The following is a 26,848-nucleotide window of genomic DNA, read 5'->3' as shown; positions in this document are numbered from 1 at the left end:
AAGCTTTATTTTGTAGAGATTGCACTCTTTTATAGCTGCATAAGAAGTTACTTCTCCATTGGAGGTAACCGTAGGAGATATATGAATAAACCAACGAATAATATTAAAGGAGAAAGTGCTGCAGACGTCGAAGTATTCCTACCCCACGGGCCATTTTTGATGAAATTGCGTCACTGTGACACTTCCATACCAGATGGCAATCAAGATAAAAACCAAGGTAGCGGAGATGATCAACTTGCTGAACTAGATTACCACATAAAGTTACCTGGCCAGACACATCCAGTGGTGTACCAACTCTACACAACATCAGTAAAAATGTCTTGCGAACATTTACACACAATAGACTTAATGAAGTGAAAATCTCCAGCCTTTCCAATGCGAGATTCGCTTTTCTCACCAGGTCCTTCACAGATGAGGAAAACATAGTTAAAACGGTATCATCAGCAAACGAGATAAGACACTTATCTTTCAAATAAAGACGCATGAGATCAACATAGATGAGATAAAGCAGCGGACCTAACACTGATCCTTGTGGTAATCCACATGTCATTGGAAATGCTGCTGAGCCCACATCATTCAACACTATTTTGAGGGATCGCCCTTTGAGTTAACTTTCAAACTACTTTCATCAGTTGCGGCGTACACCTAACGACTCCATCCGACTTAGCAGAGTTTGAAAATCAACTGTATCGAATGCTTTGCAAATATCTATAAATATAGACAAAGGTGTTTCATCTCTGTCTATATCACTGTTGATTGATTCCACTGTTGATTGATAGTAGTAATAATAGTAGCAGTAGTAGTATTAGTAGTAGTAGAAGCATACCCTGAAAGTGTCAACTTAATGCTCTATGCTGTTCCCGAGATATTGCTCGTACTTACTTTTGACAATCTGCATGTGCATAACATGTTTAATTTTAGTTAAACTTCTCATCTAGTACTTGTAGAAGCAGTAGCGGTGGTATTATTGATAGTAGTAAAAGTGGTAGTAGTAGCAGTAAAAGTAGTACCAGTAATGTGCACATAGTACCTTTCAGTTAGTTCAATGTCTCCCTTGACTTACCCTGTAAGCTTCAACTTTGCGCTCTAAGCCGCTCCTAGGATATTACTGATACGCCTTTTTGGCTCCCTGCATGCACATTGTTTACTTTGATTTAGTTCAATTTCCCCCTAAACACTCCCTGGAATTTTTACTTTAATATCCACAGCCTTGGTAGTAGTCTTAGCAGTAGCAGTAGTAGTAGCAGTCGAAGTAGTAGCAGCAGTAGCAATATTAGTAGTAGAAGAGGAAACATATTGCCTATTGGTCATTTGAACTTCCCTTCATCATTACTTGAGCGTTCCAATCTAACACCCTAAGCGGTTCCTGGGATATGTTCTTTTGGCAACTTACATGCATATTTTTTTGTTTTTATTTAGTTCAACGCTCCCCTCAACATTCCCTGAAAGGTTCGCCTTAAAACCCTTTTGCCTCTTTGAACTCCAAAGATCAAAAAGGCCCCCCCCCTTACAAACAACAAATAATGTATGTAAACAATAGGTGAATTCCATAGCTTACAGCTCTTGCTCCAAGGGCCGTGTCACCCCAAAGGCATAGTTATTTAACCTTTCAACTATCATGAGCATATTGGCTAATCTCAAAATTTTTATCAGATATATATGGGGAAATAAAAAGTGAGTCATGCCGTCCGATTACTTTTGACTATTAAAAAAGGCACTAGAAGTTTTAATTTCCAATTGAATCAGCTACCTCCGAAGCTTTTACAAAAACTCCTTCTGTATAAAATGTCTTGGAGAAAAAAAAGAAGAATAATAACGTATAGAGCCCACTTTGGGTTTGACTTTGGTAGCGCTACTGAGCACCCTTAGTACATACAAAACACTCTAACAACAGAGTCTCGTTGCCGGGTAAGGCCGACTCGTCCAATGGAGAGAACAATCTGTTTTTATATCAGAAATTGCATAAAGTGTTTTCCACGTCATGACCCATCTTGTATATTTGTCTCAAAACGGTAATATTGCTCAAAAGAAATTCTTTTTAAAATATCAAATGCAGGCTTGTGCATTATATTGACGAAGACCTCCGTTATAGCTGGTAGAATAGGCTGCTCTCCAGTTGTCTGTGATTTTCCCGACTTTGCTATTTGTGAAGATTTATTATAGAAAGTTCATAAGCCACCAAAGTTCTATGAAAAAGATAACGCAAGTGTTTATGTTATGAATCATCTTGTCTCTAATTTTTCTTTAAACATAGATAAAAAGATAAAAAGGGCTTTCATTTTGTCAGCATATACTCTTGATGAGCTGTGCTCCATTTTCGAAGGCTTCATTGCATCGTTACTGAGAATTGTTCTCTGTATCAGACACACCGGCAAGTGTTAAAACAGTCACACTGCTGTCCATCAAAAACAGTCCCACAACCTTAAAAAAATGTATTATGCTCCGGTATCAATCTCTAATTGTGTAGCAAAAAGCATCTCAATGCATATTTTCACCTTTAATATTGAGAATATCAACAAGTGTGGACAAAACGAGTTTCTCTAAACATATTGATTTTTAAGTCTTTAATCTTGTATGATCTCGTGGATCCTTATCGACCGGTCAATTTTTTCAAAATTACAACAGTTTTACTTCAGAGTAAAATATTAGTTATTTTTTAATACATAGATACACGTAGAACAACTTCTACAACATTTCGAAAGTTTCACATAAGAAACTGTGTTAATTAATATGGGTTAATTTACAGACCTCGTTGACACCCAAAATCATTTTCTTATATGTCCGGCTGGGATACCAATTTCAACGCCAAAGAATAAATATTAACCACTTTAAGAGCAAACTGTATTACATACAATGTGTATGTGTGCTATGTATGCACCTGAATTTAGGTACAGTAAGTGATTTTATTAAGGATTAAAAAGCTATCCAGAACTTAGTACAATAAGTAAAGTCTTTATGTTACGTCTTTAATATTAAGCTTAATTTCCCAAAACTGTCTATAGTTTTGAATCTTGCATAAATACCAAACTTGATATTATCATATTATATTATCTTGAAAGTGGTCGTTTGTAAATTGACTCTGACTATAGAGATAGCTTTTTTCTTTGTCTAAGCGCTTAATAGCTTCCGTGTTTTTTTTATTTTAGAAAATTTAGGAAGGGCATGCACATAGATATGGTATTGAATAGCACCTAGCTGTGACAAGCAGCAAAATTTGCTCCAAGAACTCGTTTTGGATTTTTTGGCTTCGTGCAGAGTAAATTGCGTTGCGCCGGCTGTGTCACCAGGTTGGGCTATATCCCGCCAATTTGGCTATTAAATTTTCAACCTTGTTGGAGAAGTCACTAAAAACCCACGGGGTGGGTTTTTGGGCTGTAATGTTTAAAATCTTGCTAATTTTGGACTAGAAATTGAATTTGCGTGAAACAAAAAAATCCTGTTTGTTATATCTATTTGGTCATTTACCTTTTTTGGAGTCTTGGACCACAATATAATTATAATGTGTCTTGGAATGCGGTTAACCCCTTCTCGTTTCTCATTTTTGGGTACCCCACCCCCATATCTTCATCACCATTCCTTGAAAATAAAAGTATGCAGACCATTTACGGTTCCAAAAAACATAATAAATACGCATATCATTGACACCTTTTTTTGTGAGCCTTCACTTCCGACTTCTAAAAGCAAGACATGCGTCCTTATTACCAATTCAGATTGAAAAGTTAATGAAAAATACAATGAAACTTCGTATTCTGAATGTTATCCAATCACAATAAAAGTAGCCAAGCTGACAAGGTGGATTTTGTTAGTTTCAAAATTCAATCAAGGAGAAGGTACTTGCAGTCAGAGATAAATTAAGATAAAGTTATCTAGCTTAATTGTAACTGTACACAAAGCCGTTCATAGGGTAGGTGGTGTCCAGGAAAAAATATTTACACCGCCTCTAGCCCAACTCAAATATGAGCCAAAAAAGCCTGATTAGAGAATGCAAAACCCTAGCCATGGTGCCCACTCCCTCAGCTGAAGCGTATATATATATATATATATATATATATATATATATATATATATATATATATATATATATATATTATAAATTTATATATGATATACTTGACTTATAGCCCATCCGGCCTTTGTGGCTGTATTGGGGCTTCTTCTCCTCTGATTAGTCTTTGAATATGGCGACGGTATTCGGTTCTATCTGGTGCAAGACGCAGGAGTTGGGGGAGGTTCTGGCCATTGAAGTTGTCGTACGATCTCTTGTGAGGCCGGCCACGAGGTCGTGTGCCATATACCCCTCCTTCAAACATGATTTTGGGGAGTTGAATTAATGACATTCTTTGGATATGACCAAGCCAGCGGAGTTGCTGACTTCTAATTCGGTCCATAATAGTGTATGAGCAGTGGAGGAGTTTGCAGGGACCTTCTTCGGATGCTAGGTCGATGTAGGTGATCCCTGTTATACGACGGAGACGTTTTGTTGCAAATATAGAGTTTCACCTTTCGTCATTAGCTTTGATAGTCCATGGTTTACTTGTATGCATAGCAGTGGGGATTATAAGAGAGTGAACGAGCCGGACCTTCAATGATTTGAGAAATCAAAATCATAAATCAATCATATATATATATATATATATATATATATATATATATATATATATATATATATATATATATATATAGCTTTTGCGGAGCACATTTTCAGTGAGATGAATTATGTCAAAAGAAAAGATAGAAACAAAATGGGTTTTCAGTTGCTTTGTCCATCCCAGTCATAAGAGGACGAGGAAGTCGTTTGGAGGAGGGTAGTTGCCCCCTAATAATATGGAGAAAAAAGTAATATATATCCCACACCCCTTGACTATCTGGATATGGACCCCTCTTGCCCCCCCCCCCATCCAATAAAAATACTGCGAAGATGCGAGAATTTTTGAGGTCTTGAATGAAAGCTTTGACATTTCCTTAACCCTTTTGACCTTTCCTGAGTTTACACCTATTTTAGCCTTGAGTAACCATAAGCCTTTCTGTAATAATAGTTTCAGTCTGATTTTCTGTTACTCTAGGATTTGAACGTAATGGATAAAGATTAAATACATAATAATGCATATTATTAAGGTATATACGTCTGAAGGATTAAATGGGCTGATAGAACTAAGTTGAAACTTAAAACGAGCAAAATTATCACTTCTCTTCTTCTGCCGTCATAAAATTGACTAGCGCTTTACTGAAAGAAAAAAAATGAAATAAAGGTTATTCTCTCACTGCTAGAAACAAACAGCCACTTAGTGGGTAGTGCCTATTATTAATTATCACCCCTGAGCCTATGAAGCATATTTATCTGATAAATTCACCAATGGTAAGCTAAAATCTTAGAAGAAGATAGTGCAGAGGTGAACTTTCTGTTTGTTACTAGGCATTCTTTTAAGTTTACATAACACTGTTTTTCAATAAGATCATATCATACATGCAATAAACCGAGTGTGTCAAGGACAATCTGCCTTTTTAGGACTAGTCAATTTTACGACAGCATACGGGGAGGGGTGGTAATTTTTGTTTGTTCACAAGGCACTTAATTTACTTATGATCTATATTTATGTGAAGGTTATCTGTTATGCCGACTTAATTTTTTTTCGTTTTACCCATATTAGCTCTATAATAGGGCATAATAAGGTTAAACAGCGTTCACTATTTTTGGGCTAGTTGTGCTAGTGATTATGCCGGTTCGGGCTATACATTCTGCCAGAAACCAAGCAACTATGTGTACAATTTCAAACACTTAAAAGATTAAAACAAGTTTAATTGTCAAGAAAATTCTTACTTTGGAAGATATGAAAGACTTGGGGTTCCTGGTAGGCTAATTGTTCATATTTCTGCATCGTCTTAGACAATATGCTAGGATTACTCGGTTTGGAGACAATGAGGCTAGGCTATTGGGTAGCCTAAACTTAGGCCTATAGGATTGGCTAGGACATAAATCAGATAGATAGAAAGAAATATAAAATTATGTTCCCAATTAAATTTCATCTCCCAAAATTATAATCACTACCATTAAAATTACATCCCAGTCTCCCTGACAGAACCAGCAGTAGGTCTAAATATGGAGCAGTTCTTATAGCCTAGTTGGCCAACAAATAGGCTAAAGTGGACATTGGCTACCATTCTATGCCATATTTTAGCTCTATCTGAATATGATAATTGCTTTTCCAGCAAATTCAATTTTAAGCCCTTTTAGGAACCTTGAAAAGAATAATTTCTTTACATTTTTATATGTAAAGACATATTCCCGCCATTTACCCATGCAGCCCCAGTCATTTAAACATTTGCCTCTCAATTGCTTGAACTATCTGTCTTGGCTTTTTTCTGTCTATAATTAGCCATGTCTTGATGCAACCTACTTTATAACTTCAATTCAAAATCAACAGACAGAGTCTGTTGATTTTGAATTGAAGTTATAAAGTATTTTGCAGAAGATACCTAAATTACCTTAAATTGCATCTTCTAGCAACAAAGATTAAAGAACCTGTAGATGTCACCAGGTAATGTTGACCTGATAATCTTCATGTTGCAGTTGGATTATCACTATTTACATGTATGCAGGACAATTATATTGTCCTGCAAATATGAAAATTGGTTACAACTTTTGTTTTGAACTTACTATTTTATTAAAAATCCATTTTGTTAAAGCTGTATATTTCAAAAACATTGATTTGTCAAGAATATGTTGCATAGCAAAATTCAAAACAATATTACCATGTTTTCTTATTATTCTTTTAGACCACTTAAAAACTGTCATTTCACCTATATGTTGAAAAATATCAAAGCCAACAGAAGAAACATAGTGGATAGAAAAATAGTGAATTTGTTTCCAATTTTGTTATCTGACTTAATTGTTAGAAATCAATGCTTGCTGATTATATAACTTTGATAAAATAGATTTTACAATGAAATAATAAGTTTTAAACCAATCTTTTAACCCTTTTTACACTCAAAAACCATAGAAAGAAATTATCATTTTCAAGGGTCCAAAAAAGAATTTAAACTGAATTTGCAGGAAAAGCAATTATTAGGGCTGTTTTTTATTGCTAAGATCTTTCTGCAAAGATGATTGTTTTTTCAACTCATCTTTGTTCTAAGATCTTACAGCTCACTAATGTACAAAAGGGCTGATTTTATGAGTTTGTTTTTATTTTTGAGTTAATATCAAGTGTATAACCATATCTAAAGGAAATATGTAAATTAGATAAAGTAGTATCTTCAGATTCCTCATTTTAAACTCATGGTATAAGCCTAGAATTGGTGCTGTTGAGAAGGTAACATGTTGAGAAAACAACTCATACTTCACAATATACATAAATATCGCAGTTAACACATTTTGACTACAATTCTGCTCTACTTTACCCCCCAGTCCTTAATGAGCTAATATATAGGCCAAATTAAATATTCCCTATGTATTTTGTCATGTGTCACTCCTGTTTCAACCTGTATCTTGTTTCAAACTGTGAAAAAATCAAGAAATGGAAAAGAATTAGAAATATGTAAGTTTGGCTATATATTTGCACATTAATGAGGAGGGGGGGGGGGGTTTAGGGGTAAATTGTCATAGAATTGCATTCAAAATGTATCTACTAGAATTATTCTGCACATATAATTGTTTTCTTAACAAGTTTCCTTCTCAACAGCCCCAATAGCCTACTATGCTTACAACAAATTCATTCCAAATGGACATATCATGACTGGTTTTCTGACAATACACCCCTCATACTTTCAGATGCAGCCCTGGCAAATATTTAAAGGTGTAGAGTATTCTATCAAGCGTTAAATGAGCAAGCATCAGAAAAGCTAAGCATTAACATCTATTGTGACCCAAGCACCTACAAAATAAATATAATATAAGCAACATAATAAATAAAGAAACATATATTAAACACTTTAACTAGAGAACTCTACATCTTCCTTCCTTTGACATTCTTGTTCTTTGAATAGTCTTAAGGGATGATCAGGGCTATAGATCTAATTTAGCTGGTGAGATCAAGATCAAGCCTGAATAAGTGTACTGCAGGATGATTTCTCCCTTCTTGTTGCACAAAAATGCTACTGATATTTATTTTAAAGCCTTGTTTGAGCAAACTGATGTTCTATCTATTCTATAGAATTATACACAGGGATGTGTAAAATTACATTAACTATCATGAAAAAGGGAGTATGTGGGGGGGGGGGGCTTATTCTTCAAAAAGTGCATTTTAATGTCAAATATCCTGACTATTGTTAGGCCTCCCATTTAATATAGAATGAGTTTGGTGTAGAGGGGGAGGGGTTGGAAACTGATATATGATCCCTCTTGATTTCCAGGAAAATTTTTGGTCTATGGCCTTAATATTGGTCTGTGTGGGCGGAGTGGGGGGGGGGGGTAATAGTGCACTTACCAATGATGCAATATTTCTCCATATAACATGAAATGTTACATTCACATACCTAATCACACTGAAGTACAAAAGGCAAGGCAGGCTATCATCAGCCTTGACAGGAAATTTCTTAGGGGGAGGGTAAATGCTACTAGAAACTTTATTTTCTGCAATTCTAAATAGTAATAATTCTCTTTTCCTATTTATATAAGCCACCATATTTCAAAGTGTTTAAATATATGTATATAATGCATTTAAACATCAGAGAGGTTTTGATGGCTTCAGGACATAAGTAACACAGAATTTTCATCCATCAGAGGCAACGCTATAGTGTTGCCTATAGTAAAGGCCATACAGCTCCAATTTTTTATTATTATTTATAATTTTTTTCCCCAGAGGCACTTCATATGGAAGGAGTTGTTGCAGAAACTTCAAAGGGAGCTCATTTGATTGGAAATCAAAAGTTCTAGTGCCCTTTTTAATACTCAAAAGTGTTTGGAGGGCAACTAGCCCCCCCATGCCCATCATTCCCCCAAACATATCCAATCAAAATTTTGAGATAGCAATTTTGTTCAGCACGGTTGATTTCCAGATAGAAAATATGTTTTTGAGGAGGACACTCCCCCACAACCCTCAGGGCAAGGGTTTTAAGTTATACCCAGGGTGTATAAGGTTTTTATAGAATGTGTTGTCATAGAAACTTCAAAAAAGGTTCATTTGATTGGAAAATCAAAGAGCTAGTGCCCTTTTTAATAGTCAAAAGTGATTGGAGGGCAACTAGCCCCCCCTCCACGCCCATTATTCCCCCAAACACAACCAATCAATATTTTGAGATAGCCCGTTTGTTCAGCATAGTTGATCTCCAAATAGGAATTATATTTTCGAGGAGGATAATCCCCCACAGCCCTCAGGGCACGGATTTTAAGTTATGCCCTGGGGGCATATTAGGTTTTTATAGAAGGCGTTGTCATAGAAACTTCAGAAAAGGCTCATTTGATTGGAAATTCAAAGGGCTGGTGCCCTTTTTAATAGTTAAAAGTGATTGGAGGGCAACTAGCCCCCCCCCCCCCCTCCCACACCCATCATTCCCCCTAACACATCTGATCAAAATTTTGAGATAGCCATTTTGTTCAGCATAGTTGATTTCCAGATAGAAAATATGTTTTTTGAGGAGGACACTCCCCAACAACCCTCAGGGCAAGGGTTTTAAGTTGTGCCCTGGGGGCATATACGTTTTCTATAGAATATAATGTCGTAGAAAATTCAAAAAGGGCTAATTCGATTAGAAGTTCAAAGGGATTGTGCCCTTTTTAATAGTCAAAAGTGATCGAAGGGCAACTAACCGCCCTCTCACACCGACCTTTTCCCCAAACACATCCAATTAAAATTTTGAGATATCCATTTTATCAGGGCAAGGGTTGTAAGCTATGCCCTGGGGGCATATAAGGTTTTGTATAGACAACATTGTTGTAGAAACTTCAGAAAGGGCTCATTTGATTGGAAATTTAAATGGCTAGTTCCCTTTTTAATTGTTGAAAGTGATTCTAAGGCAACTGACACCCCTTCCACGCCCACCATTTCCCCAAACACATCCAATCAAAATTTTGATATAGCCATTTTGTTCAACGTAGTTGAAAGTTCTGGAAAATTATATGTTTGAACAGGACGTTCCCCCCACAGTCTTCAGGGGCAAGGGTTATAAGTTATGCCCTGGGGGCATATATGGTTCTAATGGAATGAATGCTCATATAAACTTCAGAGAGGGCTCATTTGATTGGAAATTGAAAGTTCTAGTTCACTTTTTAAGCCTCAAAAGATATTGAAGGGTAACCCGTTCCCCCCCCCCCCCAACCTCTTTTTCCCAAATGCATCCAATAAAAATTTTAAGATAGCTATTTTGTTAAAAATAGTTTAAAGATCATATAACAAAAATTCTGGTGTCTACACAACCCCCAGAGCCTGGGCCAGGCATTGTAAGTTATGCCCTGGGGGCATATATGGGGCTTATGGAAGGGATATATTAACTTCAATGAGGAACTCATATTAACTTCAAAGAGGGCTCGTTTGATTGGAAATTGAAATTTCTAGTTCACTATTTAAGAGTCAAAAGAGATTGGAATGCATCTAGCCCCCTCCCCTCCATGCCCTTTTTTCCTCAAACTCATCCGATAAGAACTTTGAGATAGCTTTTTTTTAAATAGTTCAAAGATCATATAACGAAAACTGAGGGGTTAATACAGCCCCCCCCCCCCCATGGCCAAGGGCCCATGTTGTAAGTTATGCCCTGGGGGAATATATGGTTCTTATTGAAGGAATGCTCATAAAAAATTCAGAGATTGCTCAGTTGATTGGAAATTGAAAGTTCTAGTTCAGTTTTTAGAGTCAAAAGAGATTAGAGGGCAACTAGCCCCCCATGCCCCTTTTACCCCAAATGCATCCAATAAAAATTTTGAGATAGCCATTAAGTTAAAAATTGCTCAAAAGTCAGATAACAAAAACTCAGGTGTTGTCACAACCCCCCAGGGCCCAGGGCAGGCGTTATAAGTTATGCCCTGGGGTATATATTTTTTGTATGAAAGGGATGCTCATATAAACTTCAGAGAGGGCTCATTTGATTGGATATTGAAAGTTCGAGCTCACTTTTTAATAGTCAAAAGACATCCAAGGGCATTTAGCCCCCCCCACACGCCTTCTTTTTCAAAACTCATCTGATGAAAATTTTCAGATAGACATTTTGTTAAAAATAGTTCAAACGTTGGATGAGAAAAAATCCAGTGTCAATAGAACCCCCCAGTGTCAATAGGCACAGGGGAAGGCGTTCTAAGTTATACCCCCTAAGGGCATTTATGGTTCTTATGAAAGGCATGCTTGTAGAAACTTCATAGAGGGCTTATTTGATTGGAAATTGAAAGTTATAGTTCACTTTTTAAGAGTCAAGAGAGTTAAACTAGCCCCCCCCCATGCTCTTTTTTCCCCAAACCCATTCACTACAATTTTTGAGATAGCCATTGTTTTGGAAATTGTTCAAAAATTAGATAACAAAAACTTTCCCCAGAGCCTGGGGGATAGGCGTAGTAAGTATTGTCCTGGGGACGTATATGGTTCTTATGAAAGGGATGCTTGTATAAACTTCAGAGGGGGCTCATTTGATTGGAAATTGAAAGTTCTAGTTCAATTTTTAAGAGTCAGAAGATATCCGAGGGCAACTAGCCCCCTCCCTCCCCCCCCCCACGCCCCCTTTTTTCCCCAAGCCCATCCGATAAATTTTTTATAATGGCCATTTCATTAAAAATAGTTCAAAGGTCAGATAAGAAAAATTCCTGTGTTGACGGAATGTGAAATATGGTATATTTCTCTAAGGAAATACTGTCTTATTGGTCCCCAGTGGGGGGTGATCAAGCCTCCACAAGGACAAGACCTTGGGTAGCGTTGTAGGCAGAGTTCGTATCCCACTGCTGCCAGTTTGTATCTACTCAAGATGTTGCTAGAACTACTTTAATAAACAAATAAACAAAATACAATACTAGAGTACACTCGTGAACAATCTTCTTGAAGGCGTAGAGAATCCAAGCTATAGTCAACTTGCACCGGCTGGCACAGTTGATTTGGAGGTGGCTGCTGCACTCCCCAAGCTTGCCGTCTATAGTTGGCTAGTGGAGGTTTCTGGAACTCTCCGACGGCAGTTGATAGGGAGGTTATTGTCGAACTCTGCAAGGTAAGTGCACTGTATATTGTACAAAGGTGGAGGTTGCTCGAACTCTCCCAGTGGTGTTCCTTTAACCACTTGTCACTTTTGGTTCTCAAAGCTGAACTGTCCACAAGTTGTCTTTTCCCTCTTCTTATCTTCCAAGGCCCAAGCTTAGAATTCTGGTTCCATGACCCACAAAGTAGCCTCTCATTGGCTTGCAGGTTTTGGTCATGGTGACCCACTACCTTGAATAGAAACGAAGACAGAAACAAGTACTAAAACAGCACATACCCAAATATACCTTTGAAGTAGAACATGAACTAAATACCAAAAATATACTCTTGACATAGGAAAACGCTAAATACGAGAAATACACTTATGTCGAACTTGCGTAAGCCTAGCAACAATCTTTACATTCCCCCCTCTTTTTATTGAAAAAACCATTTGTATTTCTTTTTTCATAACCGTTTTAAATTAATTTTTATTCCTTCCCTAAACTACTTTTGTTATTATTCACTGTCCCCTTGTTTGACTATTCTAGAACCACTTTTTTTCATTTCTCTATAATCAATCCATAATTTCCTTAATTTGAGGAAAATCACCTTAGAAATTCGGATAAGGATTAGAAAAATAAATATGCCGCCAGTCATGATCCCAATACTCATGGACTGTGCTGATTTAATTTTTCAGTGTAATTTTGTTTTGCTCAAAATAGATTTTAGGCTATTTATGCCTTTTTCAGAATACATCTCTCTCTCAAGAAAGCTATGAATTTTTTTGAAGTCTAATGATTCGAAATCAAAATTAAGTTTTGTAGAATTACAGAATGTTTTCAAAATAGATTTAACTGCTTTAACCCTGTTTTCAACTAAGCCATTTGACATAGGATGTCTTGGTGAACTGTGTCTAATTTCAATTCCGAGATTTTCTGCCATAGAATTTAGGACCTTTGATCTGTAAGACATATGATTATCACATAAAGTGATATCAGGGATTCCATATTTTGAAATTTCCTTTACAATGAAGTTACGAATTGTTTGAGCATTAATGTTTGGGATGGGGACTACTATTACATATTTGCTAAAATGCTCTACAGCTATTAGGACATCTAAATCTCCATTTGCACATTCATATGGCATGGGCCCTGCACTATCTATAGAAAATGCATGAAATAAGTGCAACGGAGGAATATTTTCAGCCAAACATGGGTTCAGCATAGGACCTGTTATATTTTGAGGAAGACATGAATCACAAGTTTTGACATAATTTTGTACAAGCACCGGCAAGTTTTCAAAAACTGCAAATTCGTCTAATCGCTCTAGCGTTTTTATATACCCTTGATGGGCACCTAACAATAATTTGTTGTGCATTAAGGCAATGGTTGTGGAGATAAGTTCTTTTGGTACCAAAATTTTATATTTATTTACACGTCTCTTATCTCCAGTACTATCGACTGCATAAACTAGCCCATTATGAATTACCAGTTTATATTTTAGAAGCCACTTTGGTAATATGTTTGCTTCATTTGCCTCAATTTTTAGCCTGGGAGACTCTATACCAGATTCATGTACATGATTTCCCTGTGAGCACGTGCACGTGGCTCCTTTGCGCGCTGGAATGCCACCCTTTTCTGCATTCCTATGGATGCAATCCTTTTTTGCATCCCTTAGAGGGGCCTCAGTGGCTTCCCTCTGGATTACATGACCTCTTGTCATGACTTGCTCGTGACTAATAGGCACGATAGGCATGCCTCTTACGCTTGACCGACTACTACAAATTACAGAATTTGGGCCCGAGTCCTGCGACTCCATTTCCCGAAAATCAAATCGTTTTCCGGATACAGTTTCCAAAAATTTGTACACTGCTTTTATTTCTTTGTTGCGCTTTTGAGCCTGTCTGAGTTCCTTCTTTCCTAGTCCAATAAAATCAACATATTCACCTTGAAGGCAGTCAAATTCCTGTTCCAATTCATCAAGCTTAACTTTTCTGTATTTTTCAACAAATTCAGAACTAGGGCTGCTCAAATAGTTGCTAGGATTTTTAACTCCAGGAATGTGATGAAAGGTAAATTGCTCACTGTCTATTAAAACAGCAATACGGTATAACTTGCTATTTACGTCTTTAGCTCTCTTTAAATAAGATAGGGCCCTGCAATCTGTATAGCAATGTGTATGAGCGGACCACAGAAAGGTTTCTTGAAAATGTTTAATCCCGGAATAAAGTGCGAATAATTCACTATTATGATTGTCATATCTAGATGCAGGTCTGCTGAGAATTTTAGAATAACTTGCAACTATTTGAAAGCGATCTGTGATTTTGCATTTTACACAAAATAGAGCGCTAATTGCTTTCGGTGGGTCCAAAAACAAATGGAACATTTTTACGAGTTAGGCGAACCAAAGGATATGAAATTTCTGCATAGTTAAGGTAAAAACTTCGTAAAAATGAAGTCATGCCTAGGAAACAACGAACGTCCGAAACGTCCTTAGGCGGTGTCATCGCCCTAATCACTTCAACCTTTGATTCCTGGGGAGAGATCCCTTTGGGTGAGACGTTGATTTCTAATAGATTGACTGAATTTGCAAAAAAAAAAAACAGCATTTTGATAAATTGAGTTTAAGGTTGAATTCACATATCCTTTCAAAAACAATTTGTAAATGTCTCAAATGATCTTCAAATTTTTCGCTTTCCATATGTATTGTTAGGTCATCTACGTACCAACTCAGAAAATCAGATAAATTTATTTCGTCATTTGTTTTACTAGGGATGTCCCGAAAAACTATTCCCAAAAACTCAAAAAATTGTCTAGGACTGCTTTTAGCTCCCATTGGTGCTTTCAAAAATCGGTGTGACATACCTTTAACATTGAAAGAAAATAACTGGCGACTTTCTTTGGATAAATTGCATACATAAAAGGAGTGTTTGATATCTAATGTAGAAAATTGTTTTTTCCCTACCATATCAGTTATGACTTCTTCAATTTGGCGAATTTCCTATTGACTATCTTTGATACCTTTATTGACTTCTCTAAGATCAATTAAGAACCTACTGTTTTCTTCGTTCCAAAGATGTTTTGTTAAGATTTTGCCTTCTTTATTTGGTTTGCCAATGATAAAAACAGGTGAGTTGAATGGTGATCGACCCACTTCAATAATCTTAGCTCGAAGCATTTCCTTAACGTGTTTCATTATTACTTCCTGCATTAAAAATGGTAATGAAAATTGTTTTTTGCTTTTAATTGGAACTGTTTCATCAATTAGAACAACAAATCCATCTAAGTCATTACCCCCAATATCATAAGCAGTGCGAGCGAATACAACTTTAAATTTACAAATGAACGTTTTAAATTTCTCACTATTCTCATCGGCTAATTCTCCGGTTTTGATATGTTATAAAAATTCATCATTAGACCATTCGGTTTTTAAATCTACCTGATTTCTACTGCTTTGAGAAAATTCTTTTTCAGTACAGGCCGCAATTAACCCAGAGCATGAGGCTAAGTCTTCTGGGACAAGCTCAAAATGTCCCATAAATTTACCTCTTACTAAGGTTACTTGATATTGAGTGGGGTTAAAAAATACTAAGGGAAATGAGGAATGAGACACTTCACTGATTGACTCTGAAATACAGATATGCCACGCTAATGAGGGCGTGAACATCAGACAATCCCCATGAGCTACAGGACTTTTGTTACTAGATTGCGGTTTCACTTTGATTATTCTAAAAGAGTTTGGTGAAATGGTTATCTGTTTAGCTACATATACATTTCCTGTACAAGCGTTACCAGTGTTTTCGCAAAAAAATTTCTTGATATAGACTATTGGAGCCTAAACTGATTTGGTTTCGATGGGTATCAAGAGAAATTTCCAAGCAATTTAAGAAATCATGGCCTACTATTAGAGGAAACTTAAGTTCACTAATAACGAGAAATTCCCAATGATTTTTCTTTGTTTCACTCCGTCAGATATAGCAACAAGAATTTTGATTTTCCCCAAAACAGGCAAAATATTTCCACTCAAGGATTTTACAGCTGAAAATGACGTTTTAATTTTCTTTCGTATTTGCTCAGGAAGGCTGTAGATTAAGTTTTCCGATAATAGTGACCTTTGACAACCGGTGTCAATAAATGCTAAAATTTCAAAAGATTCGCTCAATTTTACATCATACATAAATGGAATTGAGACACAGGTGGTTGATTCTGGTATACTCAAATAACAAATTTGTGAATCAGAATGGTTCACAGAAGAAATATTATTTATTCGAGGACTTCGCTTAAGGTTCGACTCGGCCTCCGGTAAAGTCGAATAATTTAGTTTTTTTTGGTTTGCTTGTGGTAGATTTATAGGTGCTGGAGCTAAACAAAATTTTGATTTGTGCCCTATTTCACCACAGCGGATACACGTTGTAGGTTCCTTACATTCAGATTGTCTATGTGGACCCCTGCAATTCCAACATTTTATGCGAGCGTTATTTCTACCACTAAAATTATTCCTGAAACAATTACCTCTAGTTGATCTTGACATAGAGGGAGTTCGGCTTTGTAACATATTATGGTTAATGTTTTGACTACGGACTGCTGCAGTTAAAACTTCATTAGGACTACAAAATGTTAATTCTATTGTTTCAGATTTCCTAGCTAGTTCTAGTAGTTCATCATTATCGCAATCTGGCGCTCGGCGCGCAATACTAGTTTTTAAGCCACTTTTAAAAATGTTTGATATGAGACTACTGGCGTCATTTTGGTCGGCTGACTTGCAATAATCCTTTGCCTTACCAACTATTCTAGAATAAAATTGAGAGACTAATTCGTTTTCTTTCTGTTTTTCTCTAACTAATTCTTGTAGTTTTTGTCCTACTCTTTTTTCTGGGCAAAAGGCTATTTTAAGGGTTCTTTCGAGGTCTGAAAGATTTTTGATACTGTCAGGAACAACATTATACAGAAATCTCTGAATCTCCCCCCTGGCGCAACAGATAGCCTGAGACACCATTGAGGCGTCCCCCTTGACTGACTCTTTTGTATTTGTTTTAGAGTTAAAATCCAGGAATGAATATTGGCTGGATTTGAAAGTATAGGAATTGGCGGACATTGCTCTATATAATAATTAACAGGCATAGGAGGAGTTGGTTAGTAAATATCACAACAAATTTTCTGCAATGACAGACGAGCCTCTGCATCTGCTAGCCTAGCTTCGAGGTCTTTGACATGGGCCTCTAAGTCGGCCAGCATGGTTTTAATTTTAAGGCTAGGAAATAGAGACCGCTTAGTGAATTATTAGGAAAGAGTTTCTAAAAAGTAGTCAACAACACCGCGAGCAGCTGCCACAAATGTGAAGTATGGTACATTTCTCTAAGGAAATACTGTCTTATTGGTCCCCAGTGGGGGGTAATCAAGCCTCCACGAGGACAAGACGTTGGGTTGCGTGGTAGGCAGAGTTCGTATCTACTCAGGATGTTGCTAGATCTACTTTAATAAACTAATAAACAAAATACAATACTGGAGTACACTCGTGAACAGTCTTCTTAAGCCATAGAGAATCCGAGCTATAGTCAACTTGCACCAGCTGGCACAGTTGATTTGGAGGTGGCTGCTGCACTCACCAAGCTCCCCGTCTATAGTTGGCTAGTGGAGGTTTCTGGAACTCTCCGACGGCAGTTGTTATGGAGGTTATGGTCAAACTCTCCCAGCACACCGTATATTATAGAAAGGTGGAGGTTGCTCGAACTCTCCCAGTGGTGTTCCTCTAACTACTTGTCACTGTTGGCTCTGAAAGCTCAACACTTCAAAAGTTGTCTTTTCCTCCGTCTTATATTCCTAGTCCCAAGCACAGAATTTTGATTCCATGACCCCCAAATTAGCCTCTCGTTGGCTTGCAGGTTTTGGTCAAGGTGATCCACTACCTTGTATAGAAACGGAGGCAGAAACAAGCACTTAAAACAACACATACCAAAATATACCCTTGAAGTGGAACATGCACTAAATACCAAAAATATACCCTTAACGTAATAAAACACTAAATACGAGAAATACACTTATATCTAACTTGCGTAAGCCTAGCAACAATCTTTACAGGAACCCGCCAATTCCCAGAGGCAGGCTTTATGAGTAATGCTCTAGGGGCATATATAGTTCTTATGGAAGGGATGCTTGTATAAACTTCGGAGAGGGCGTGTTTGATTTGTAATTGTAAGTTCTTGCTCACTTTTTAAGAGTCAAAAGAGATCGGAGGGCAACTAGCCCCCCCCCCCTCCTCCACGCCCGAAATTCATCAAATAAAAATTTTGAGATATACATTTTGTTTAAAATAGTTAAAAGTTCTGATAAAAAAAAACTCCGGTGTCGACACAGCCCCCCAGGGCCCGGGGGTAGGCGTTGTAAGTTATGCCCTGGGGGCATATATGGTTGTCATGGAAGTGATGCTTGTATAAACTTCCTAGAGGGCTCATTTGATTGGAAATTAAAAGTTGTAATTCACTTTTTCCTTCTCTCACTGTAAAAGTCTAAAACCTACTGCGTCGTTGGCGCTTTACTGAAAACTATATGCGTCTTGAACAGTCTTGGAAAGTATAAACAAAATCAAGTTGAATATTTTGATTTATAATGATATTAATTTTTGAAATATCCATAAGTTAAAGAATTTATTTAACTGAAATTGTAATTTTATTTTCAATACTGTAAGAACTGGAAAATAAAATTTTTGTAATATAATCCGTTTTAAGTTAAACACCACTGACATAGTTGGCTTTCGGTTTCTATTTACAGTTTGGAAAGTAAGCAATATCGAAACACTTGTGTATACGGAAATTATGATTGTCTTTAGCAACTTTAAAAAGAGCATATAAATTAAATTGAATAGATTATGTACAATGATATTAGTTGCTGAAAGCTCATCAGTTCAAAATGTTACTATAATTTTAATTTTTAATTTCAATATTAAGTATAAAAGGAAACATTTGTAATAAAATTTGTTTTCAGTAAAGCGCCAATGACGCAGTACGTTTTAGACTTTTACAGTGAGAGAAGTAGGTCATAGCCAAACTCTTGTTTGTGGTTTTTTGTTTGTTTCAAGCTTGATTTGCAGATTCAATTTAAGTTTCACTCGTTTTAAGATTTATTTATTAATAAATGATTCCTAGTGTATCAAGAAAACTCGATACACTAGGAATCAAAGATTTAGTGTGGGTGTAGGGTAAAGGCACCAATGATTCAACAGTTTTTGTAAAAAAAAAAACAGTTTTTCTTCTCCATAAGTCCCAATTCTAAGACTTTTGGTTTGAGAAGGGTTTCAGTATGTAGGAAAAACATCTTGGAATCTAATTCTTTGATGAGAAGTTTGAAGTTTTATCTGGAAAAGGTACAAAACTCCGATTTTCCGAAATTAGAGCATTTTCACCTACAAATTTGACACAATAAAAAGTTACCTGTTTTCGACGCAAGTATGAACCCAATTTGACACGTGTTGGAATACGGGGGGAATACCTGTGGGCGGAACCTGGTGTATTCAACACGTGTCGAAATACTTGGGGAATATCTGTGGGTGGACCCTGGTCTATTCGACATGAATATTCTTGTCTCTTTGTTCTTCTTCAACTTCATTTAATGTATAAAAGTATAAAACACTGTTCAAAAAGTAGAAGTAATAAAACTAACAAAATTGTTTCAAGTATGTAGTATTACAAAATTGGTTAATCATAAGGAGTGTGATATTGTGACCTAGATCACATAAATCTAAGTGTTATCTTCTTTTTTCTAATTGTTGCATATATGCCTCTGGAATAGCATCTCCAAACGCTATCTGAAATGGCCCACTTCCTGTCAGTTTTAATGATCCAGCAAAGATAAGGTCATTGTTGACAGTGTAAATGTTGTCAACATTTGGCCATTTCAAAGTGTGATCTGCAATTCTAATGCACTTGAAAAATTTTAGTTTGGACTGTCCTTTGTCAGAAAAGTCCAGAATCCTGCCAACAAAATATGGAGCCTCCCGGTTTTTGTTGCTAAAGAAAACGGCATAGTATTTTTCAAGCTGTGGTTCAACTTCCGGCCCAAACATTTTTTTTTTAGTTTCATCGATAAGTGCTAAGGAAAGGGAAAAATGACTTCTATGTGAACCTCTCCAATTTTTGGCAGTAGCGGGCACTCATAAATTTGACAGGTTTATTTTCGTTCAGTGGACCCTGGAATTTCGACACCAACTATTTTTCATTTTTTTACATGTTCAATGAAGTTTCAACAGAGTCACCTATATTTCGACAGGGCCTGTTGCTGTCTGTCAAAAATTTCGAAAAGGTTACTACAAGATATTTGCAAAAGAAATAAATCAATTTATAGAAGCCATTATCTATGTTTGAATTTGACTTAAGGAACATTTTTAGTGTGCCTGGTATTCCACTACATTAAACAAGAATTTTCGACTCTTGGAACCTAGTTTTGACAATGTAATATTCTGTAGTCATTTTAATTTAATTTTATCAAGCAAAAGCTAATGTGACTGGAATTCAGATAAAATCAGATGTATCTTGATGCATAGGTGCTAATCCCAACTTTTTTTTTGCAAAAAATAACCAAGTAACAGCAGTTTGAACATTGCATACCTGCAAAATTGTCGGTAGCTCCTTTCTGGTCAAAAACAGGAAGCTAATTGAAGTATATGTTCTTTTCTTATCTGAGTGTACCGGATATTGTGTCAACGTTTCCTATCGTTGAATTACAAAAACAGCTTCAAGAGATAGCGCTCCAAGTCACGGCTAACCAGTGTTATTCCATTTTGAAGGAAAATTTTGAGAGGGGTTCCAAAATTGCACTGTCGAATCATCAGTACCTGTATCCTAATTCATTGTACACTTTTTTGGTTTGCTCAATGTCTTCTCTACTGTTTTTAGCTCAGATTTTGAGGTTTTCCAACTTTTGAATGTGCTAACCAATTCTATACTGCTTTGTTACTAGCCGACTATGGATTAATCCAATTAGAGCCATTTTAAATGACCAGAGCTCAAGTCTTACCAAGACTTCCTATTTTACCAGAAATATACATAAAAGACTGTTCTTCTAACACATTGCTCATGGGGAGGGCCTTTATCTAACTCATTGACACACCACTGTCTCTTTTCAAGTATTTCTGAAATAATTCAATGTTTATATATTCTAGGTTCTTGGTCATATTTCAGTAACAGAAGAATTGACATTAGCTTTGAATGAAACTTTATCAGAAAACTACAACCATCTAAAAACATCAGTTGAAGTGGTTGAACCAAAAGATAAACTGGAAGACATAGTTTCAGAATTTCTACCAAATTCGTTAGAGAAAGGACTGATTATTTGCATCAATCTTAGAGATCCCAAGTGGGAAAAGATTTTAAGGGACAATTTAGCTGTTATATCTCGTTTACGAGTAATGTGCTTTTTAATGTTAATGGGGTCGTCTTTAACTGATAACGAGTTTGCTGATGAGTGCTGGAAGATTGGAGAAATGAAAGCATCAGCAAGAGTGCTGAAAATATTCAGTCTCACACCAATGGTAATTATTATGAATGGAAGCAATCACATGTGTAGGGAAGCCTACATATGTGATTAAATATGATTAAAATGCAAAAGAAATTGGACTAAAATAGTCCTTCTAAAACAGAACAAAACGAATTGATTGTCACCAACGTATTTATTCTACAAAATTATCATTTGCTTCCAAGAAAACTTGATTTGTGCAGACACTATTATAGCCCAAATATTATTTATGTTAATTTTTTCTCGTTTTTGGGTTTCATTTATTCTTCCATAGCATTTTCTGTTCATTTTAAATTTGGCTGTCCTATATGTTCTTAATCAATTTTAGTTCGTTCTTTAACTGGAAAAAGTTTTATCCCATGCTAACAACAATTTATACCAAATTCGTTAGAGAAAGGACTGATTATTTGCATCAATCTTAGAGATCCCAAGTGGGAAAGGATTTTAAGGGACAATTTAGCTGTTATATCTCGTTTACGAGTATTGTGCTTTTTAATGATAATGGGGTCGTCTTTAACTGATAACGAATTTGCTGATGAGTGCCAGAAGATTGGAGAAATGAAAGCATCAGCGAGTGCTGAAAATATTCAGTCTCACACCAATGGTAATTATTATGAATGGAAGCAATCACATGTGTAGGGAAGCCTACATATGTGATTAAATATGATTAAAATGCAAAAGAAATTGGACTAAAATAGTCCTTCTAAAACAGAACAAAACGAATTGATTGTCACTAACGTATTTATTCTACAAAATTATCATTTGCTTCCAAGAAAACTTGATTAGTGCAGACACTATTATAGCCCAAATATTATTTATGTTAATTTTTTCTCGTTTTTGGGTTTCATTTATTCTTCCATAGCATATATGTTCTTATATGTTCTTAGGCTGTCCTATATGTTCTTAATCAATTTTAGTTCGTTCTTTAACTGGGAAAAGTTTTATCCCATGCTAACAACAATTTCTACCAAATTCGTTAGAGAAAGGTACTGATTATTTGCATCAATCTTAGAGATCCCAAGTGGGAAAGGATTTTAAGGGACAATTTAGCTGTTATATCTCGTTTACGAGTAATGTGCTTTTTAATGTTAATGGGGTCGTCTTTAACTGATAACGAATTTGCTGATGAGTGCCAGAAGATTGGAGAAATGAAAGCATCAGCGAGTGCTGAAAATATTCAGTCTCACACCAATGGTAATTATTATGAATGGAAGCAATCACATGTGTAGGGAAGCCTACATATGTGATTAAATATGATTAAAATGCAAAAAAATTGGACTAAAATAGTCCTTCTAAAACAGAACAAAACGAATTGATTGTCACCAACGTATTTATTCTACAAAATTATCATTTGCTTCCCAGAAAACTTGATTAGTGCAGACACTATTATAGCCCAAATGTTATTTATGTTAATTTTTTCTGGTTTTTGGGTTTCATTTATTCTTCCATAGCATTTTCTGTTCATTTTAAATTTGGCTGTCCTATATGTTCTTAATCAATTTTAGTTCGTTCTTTAACTGGAAAAAGTTTTATCCCATGCTAACAACAGGAACATCCGATATTGCTTTTTTTTGCTGAAGAGCTAACATATTGGTTGCAACCTAAACTTAACATGAAATTTGAAAATGCAATCTAAATTTCTAATCACCCATAGATGTGACAGTTCCTTGACGGGCTCTTCTCTTAACTGGAACAAATCTATTACAACGAACAGGTGGCATGCCTTTGTCAGGCAATAGCTCCGGTTAGATGCATAATCTGGAACACAAATTCCAAAGGGAAGAGATGGCAACTGAATTTATTCAGTGTTTAAACGCTTACAGAACCTTTGCGACATGGACAAAAGATTTGAAGGTGCTTTTAATGTCATGTCCAGCAAGAACAATGCTTTCTTCGGAAGAATCAGCATTGATCGAAATATTTCATTTAAAGCTTCAGTATATCCTGATACTTGCTTCAAACAAAAGTGATGTGGAGGAGTATAACAGATTTTACTGACTTATCTTAAATACAGCAGCTTGAAGTACTTTTTGAGGGATCTAGTGACAGTGATTGGACAAGATAATGAATATGGGAGCTCGGATTTCCTTTTTTTTTGGATGAAGGGGAGATCCTCAATATAGAACGAGAAGGGAGTTATCCCCTGGGTGAGTATCATCTGTGTAAGAAGGCAACAATGAATCTTAAGGAGTTTACCACCATGTTACTGATGGATTGCACTGACTCTATCAATATTGGATGGGGATTTTCACTTTAAATTTTGAACAGCATCTTCTATGGAACCAGTGCCAACAGCTAAGTCGTTGTCTAGATGAGAGGCCAGAAACTTGTCTAGGGTGTCTTTATAGGATCGCTCTCTGAAGGGATTAGGAGCAGAGAACTTGGACTTATAATATGCATACCACTCATTCTCAGAATTTTTGGCAGAAAAGGCAACAGAAGAGGTCATTTCTGAACTAGAAACAAACCTGAAAACTATGCTCTAACCTGATTTTGTGCGAGCAGAGTAATTATTGATACACTTTTTATGATGCACAGCAAGAAGCTTGGAGAATATTCTCTTTGTGCAAATCCTTATGTTATTGATAAGCCCAAAATTAGCCTAGCAGGTACAGAGTAAGATTTATCATCAAGTGGCAATGCATTCTCGTCATGTTTGGTAACAAAATGTTCTTGATGGCAAATCACATCAAACTTGGCGTGAAGGATATCCAAGACTGGGAGTTTATTAACAAATGAGCCATTATATTGCAAGAGTATAGACTAATTGTTGAACTTATGGATTTAAAGGTCCGCAATTGTTTGTGCACTTTACGCTAAAGCATTTTAAACCCATAGTGTCACAATCAACACAGATGCCATTCCTCAGACACAGGGAATCAAAGTCGATATATGATCAGTTGTACCACGTTTCGAGCATAGTGTATCGTTCTTATACTTGGCGACAATGTGGCCAGTCATGTTGTAGTTAAAGCAGCGACATGGTAAAAACAAATTGCCAATTCTTCAACTTTAAGGAGTTTTGTGCTCAATTTTTACTAACTCTCTAAGGAACGTTTGTTGGTCGTTCCATGTCGGGAAATATACTTCGAACGTTCGTGACTTGCCACACCAAGCAGTTTTACTACATTGAGGAATTTATAGTTTCAGGGAGGATTCTTTAAGGTCAGTTGGAACTTGGTTAACCATGGCAACAAAGGTCAGCTCCTTCAGTGAAACGCCGAATGATGGCTTAGAGCGGTTTGTACTATCTATTCTCTGGCCTGCAATTTGTTTGCAACTGGCTAAAATTTCCAATCAGTTTCAGATTGACGTAATTTTGTCATGTCACCGTCGGGGCATGGGTACAAAGCTATTAATAGAGGTTTTTCTAGAAAGTTCATTGGTTACTAAGGTAGCACAAACTGCCTCACCTATGGTAGGTACTTTACGTAGATTGAATACACCAAATTTCAGGATTCGAATATTTTGTTGTGCAGCCAAGACCAACATCTTGCACATGTCCTTAATACGTTCTCATCTTAGGGTATCCCGTCGGGTTTTCCCTTCCATGCTCTCCTATTGCCTTTGCCGTGTTCTTTAGGGTTAGACCATCAAAACAATCCGTATAATAATCTGTATAATAAGAAAAGCTAAGTGGGCCGTTGGCGCTTGTAATAGCACTACTTCCCACCAACTGCCAAATTTTAGGTAAAGATAAGCTTTGCACCTTATTTGAAGTGGAATCACGCAAGGATTTTCAATCTGTATTATTGAAAGCATAAACTTGGACCATGACCTCTCTAAAACTCCCGCTCATTTGGTCTTGAACATTTTAACTGGAAGGTTTGTATGCTGCACATTGTTTGAAGAAAATCACTCTCAAATTATCAATCTTTACGATTAGTAAACCAACATAGGTCCATGTCCCATGCAGTAACCCTCGGTACCCGTGCTGCCAATTGTTTAAAAAAAGCTGTACTTTGAAATGTCAGAGGTATAGAAAGTCAAGGAAGATATCCTAGACTCTTGAGGAATTGTCTATGGACTTTGCTATCATTGATGAATTATTTAAAACTGTTGCTGAAACTATATTCTTTGGAAAACAATCGTTCGTTTGGTATGCTGTCGAAGAGGGATAAAATCAGGTAATTGGATAGAATTGAGCAGACTTGATTGTGTTTTTACTGATTCACCTTTGAAAATTGTTTTGTTTATCATCATTTTTATGCTTTAAAATTTGGGTTAAATTAGGTGGTTTTTTTTTTTCACTGAAAGCTGTTTTCCAAGTGATTTGCCTCCACGAAAAAGTTGAAAGGAAATAGTATTTTACTATGCATAATGCTTTCTTTAAGGGATCAGCATCGTTATTTTCGTCAGTCGGATATCGAAAGGACGTATCTTTATAATTGTAAATTTTCAGAAGAACAGAGAAAAAGCCTCACAACTAAAACAAAGACGGATTGATTTTACATATCGATCTGTTGTTGTTTTATAGCTATTGGAGGGGAAATGAAAAAGTTGTGAGGTTTTTTTGCTCTTCTGAAAATTTACAATTATGGAAATATGTCTTTTTTATACCCAACTGACGTTTTGTTGCATTTATATTAAAGTTATTTAATGGGTTCTAAATAAGTTATGAAGTAAAAAAAAAAGAATTAAATTACGTTTGAAAAATATTTTATGAAATTTATGCAACATATTTTACAAATTTATTATATAAAATGTATACAATATGCAAATTTTATTGTATAATGATTGTTTTATTTATAGAAAATTTGTTTATTTTATTATAGGAACTCAAGTCCTGTCTCAAAGAGAAAGCTTCTGCACTGATTACTGCCACGCGGGCTGCTAATGGTTCAACCCAATTGACAAGTTTCATGCTGTGAAATAAAATTTGAATTTTATTTTTGTAAATTTATACTCATGCTCTGTATTAAAGTGTCCATGTACTTATGGAGGAGCTTTGAATACTCTACTAAACCAAACACCATTTTGGACTTATTTGGCGAAAACTCTTAGGTCTTTGGGCTGCTTATAAAGAGGATTAATAATTTGAAACTTGCATATTTCAAATTATCAGTGCTCAAGCATCTTGGGGTGGACTAAAGGGGAATAAGATGAGGACAGGAATCTCCTGTGACTTCCTTAATTGTAGGGATTTTAACTGGTCTTTCTGATTTCTTAATTTATGTTTTAAATTGTCTTTTGGTTTTTTCAAAATAATAACCACCTCCCCTAAACGTGCATTTGGTCGTCTTTTCTGTATTAGAAAGC

The 26,848-nt window shown here is 36.1% G+C and overlaps 1 protein-coding gene across 2 annotated transcripts; it reads left to right on the top strand.

Moving 5' to 3' along the window:
• The first annotated feature begins 5,251 nt into the window (after positions 1–5,251).
• LOC148950901 (uncharacterized) lies at positions 5,252–26,529 on the top strand. Of its 2 annotated transcripts, none has more exons than XM_089090063.1 (3): positions 5,252–5,356; positions 21,237–21,605; positions 26,365–26,529. In XM_089090063.1, exons 1-3 carry the CDS (start codon positions 5,324–5,326, stop codon positions 26,458–26,460), a joined length of 498 nt encoding a protein of 165 aa, XP_088946189.1. In that variant the 5' UTR covers positions 5,252–5,323; the 3' UTR covers positions 26,461–26,529. The 2 variants fall into 2 exon arrangements, with proteins under 2 accessions (XP_088946189.1, XP_088946190.1); XM_089090064.1 differs by lacking the exon at positions 5,252–5,356 and adding an exon at positions 5,766–5,849.
• The last annotated feature ends 319 nt before the right edge of the window (positions 26,530–26,848 follow it).

The sequence above is a fragment of the Artemia sp. Qi Xiang Cuo genome, chromosome 6 (assembly GCF_049724085.1).
Source record: "Artemia sp. Qi Xiang Cuo chromosome 6, ASM4972408v1, whole genome shotgun sequence".
In the NCBI taxonomy this organism is placed as follows: Eukaryota; Metazoa; Arthropoda; class Branchiopoda; order Anostraca; family Artemiidae; genus Artemia; species Artemia sp. Qi Xiang Cuo.
The sequence above is the reverse complement of the archived record's forward strand: the minus strand, read 5'-3'. Positions and strand labels throughout refer to the sequence as shown.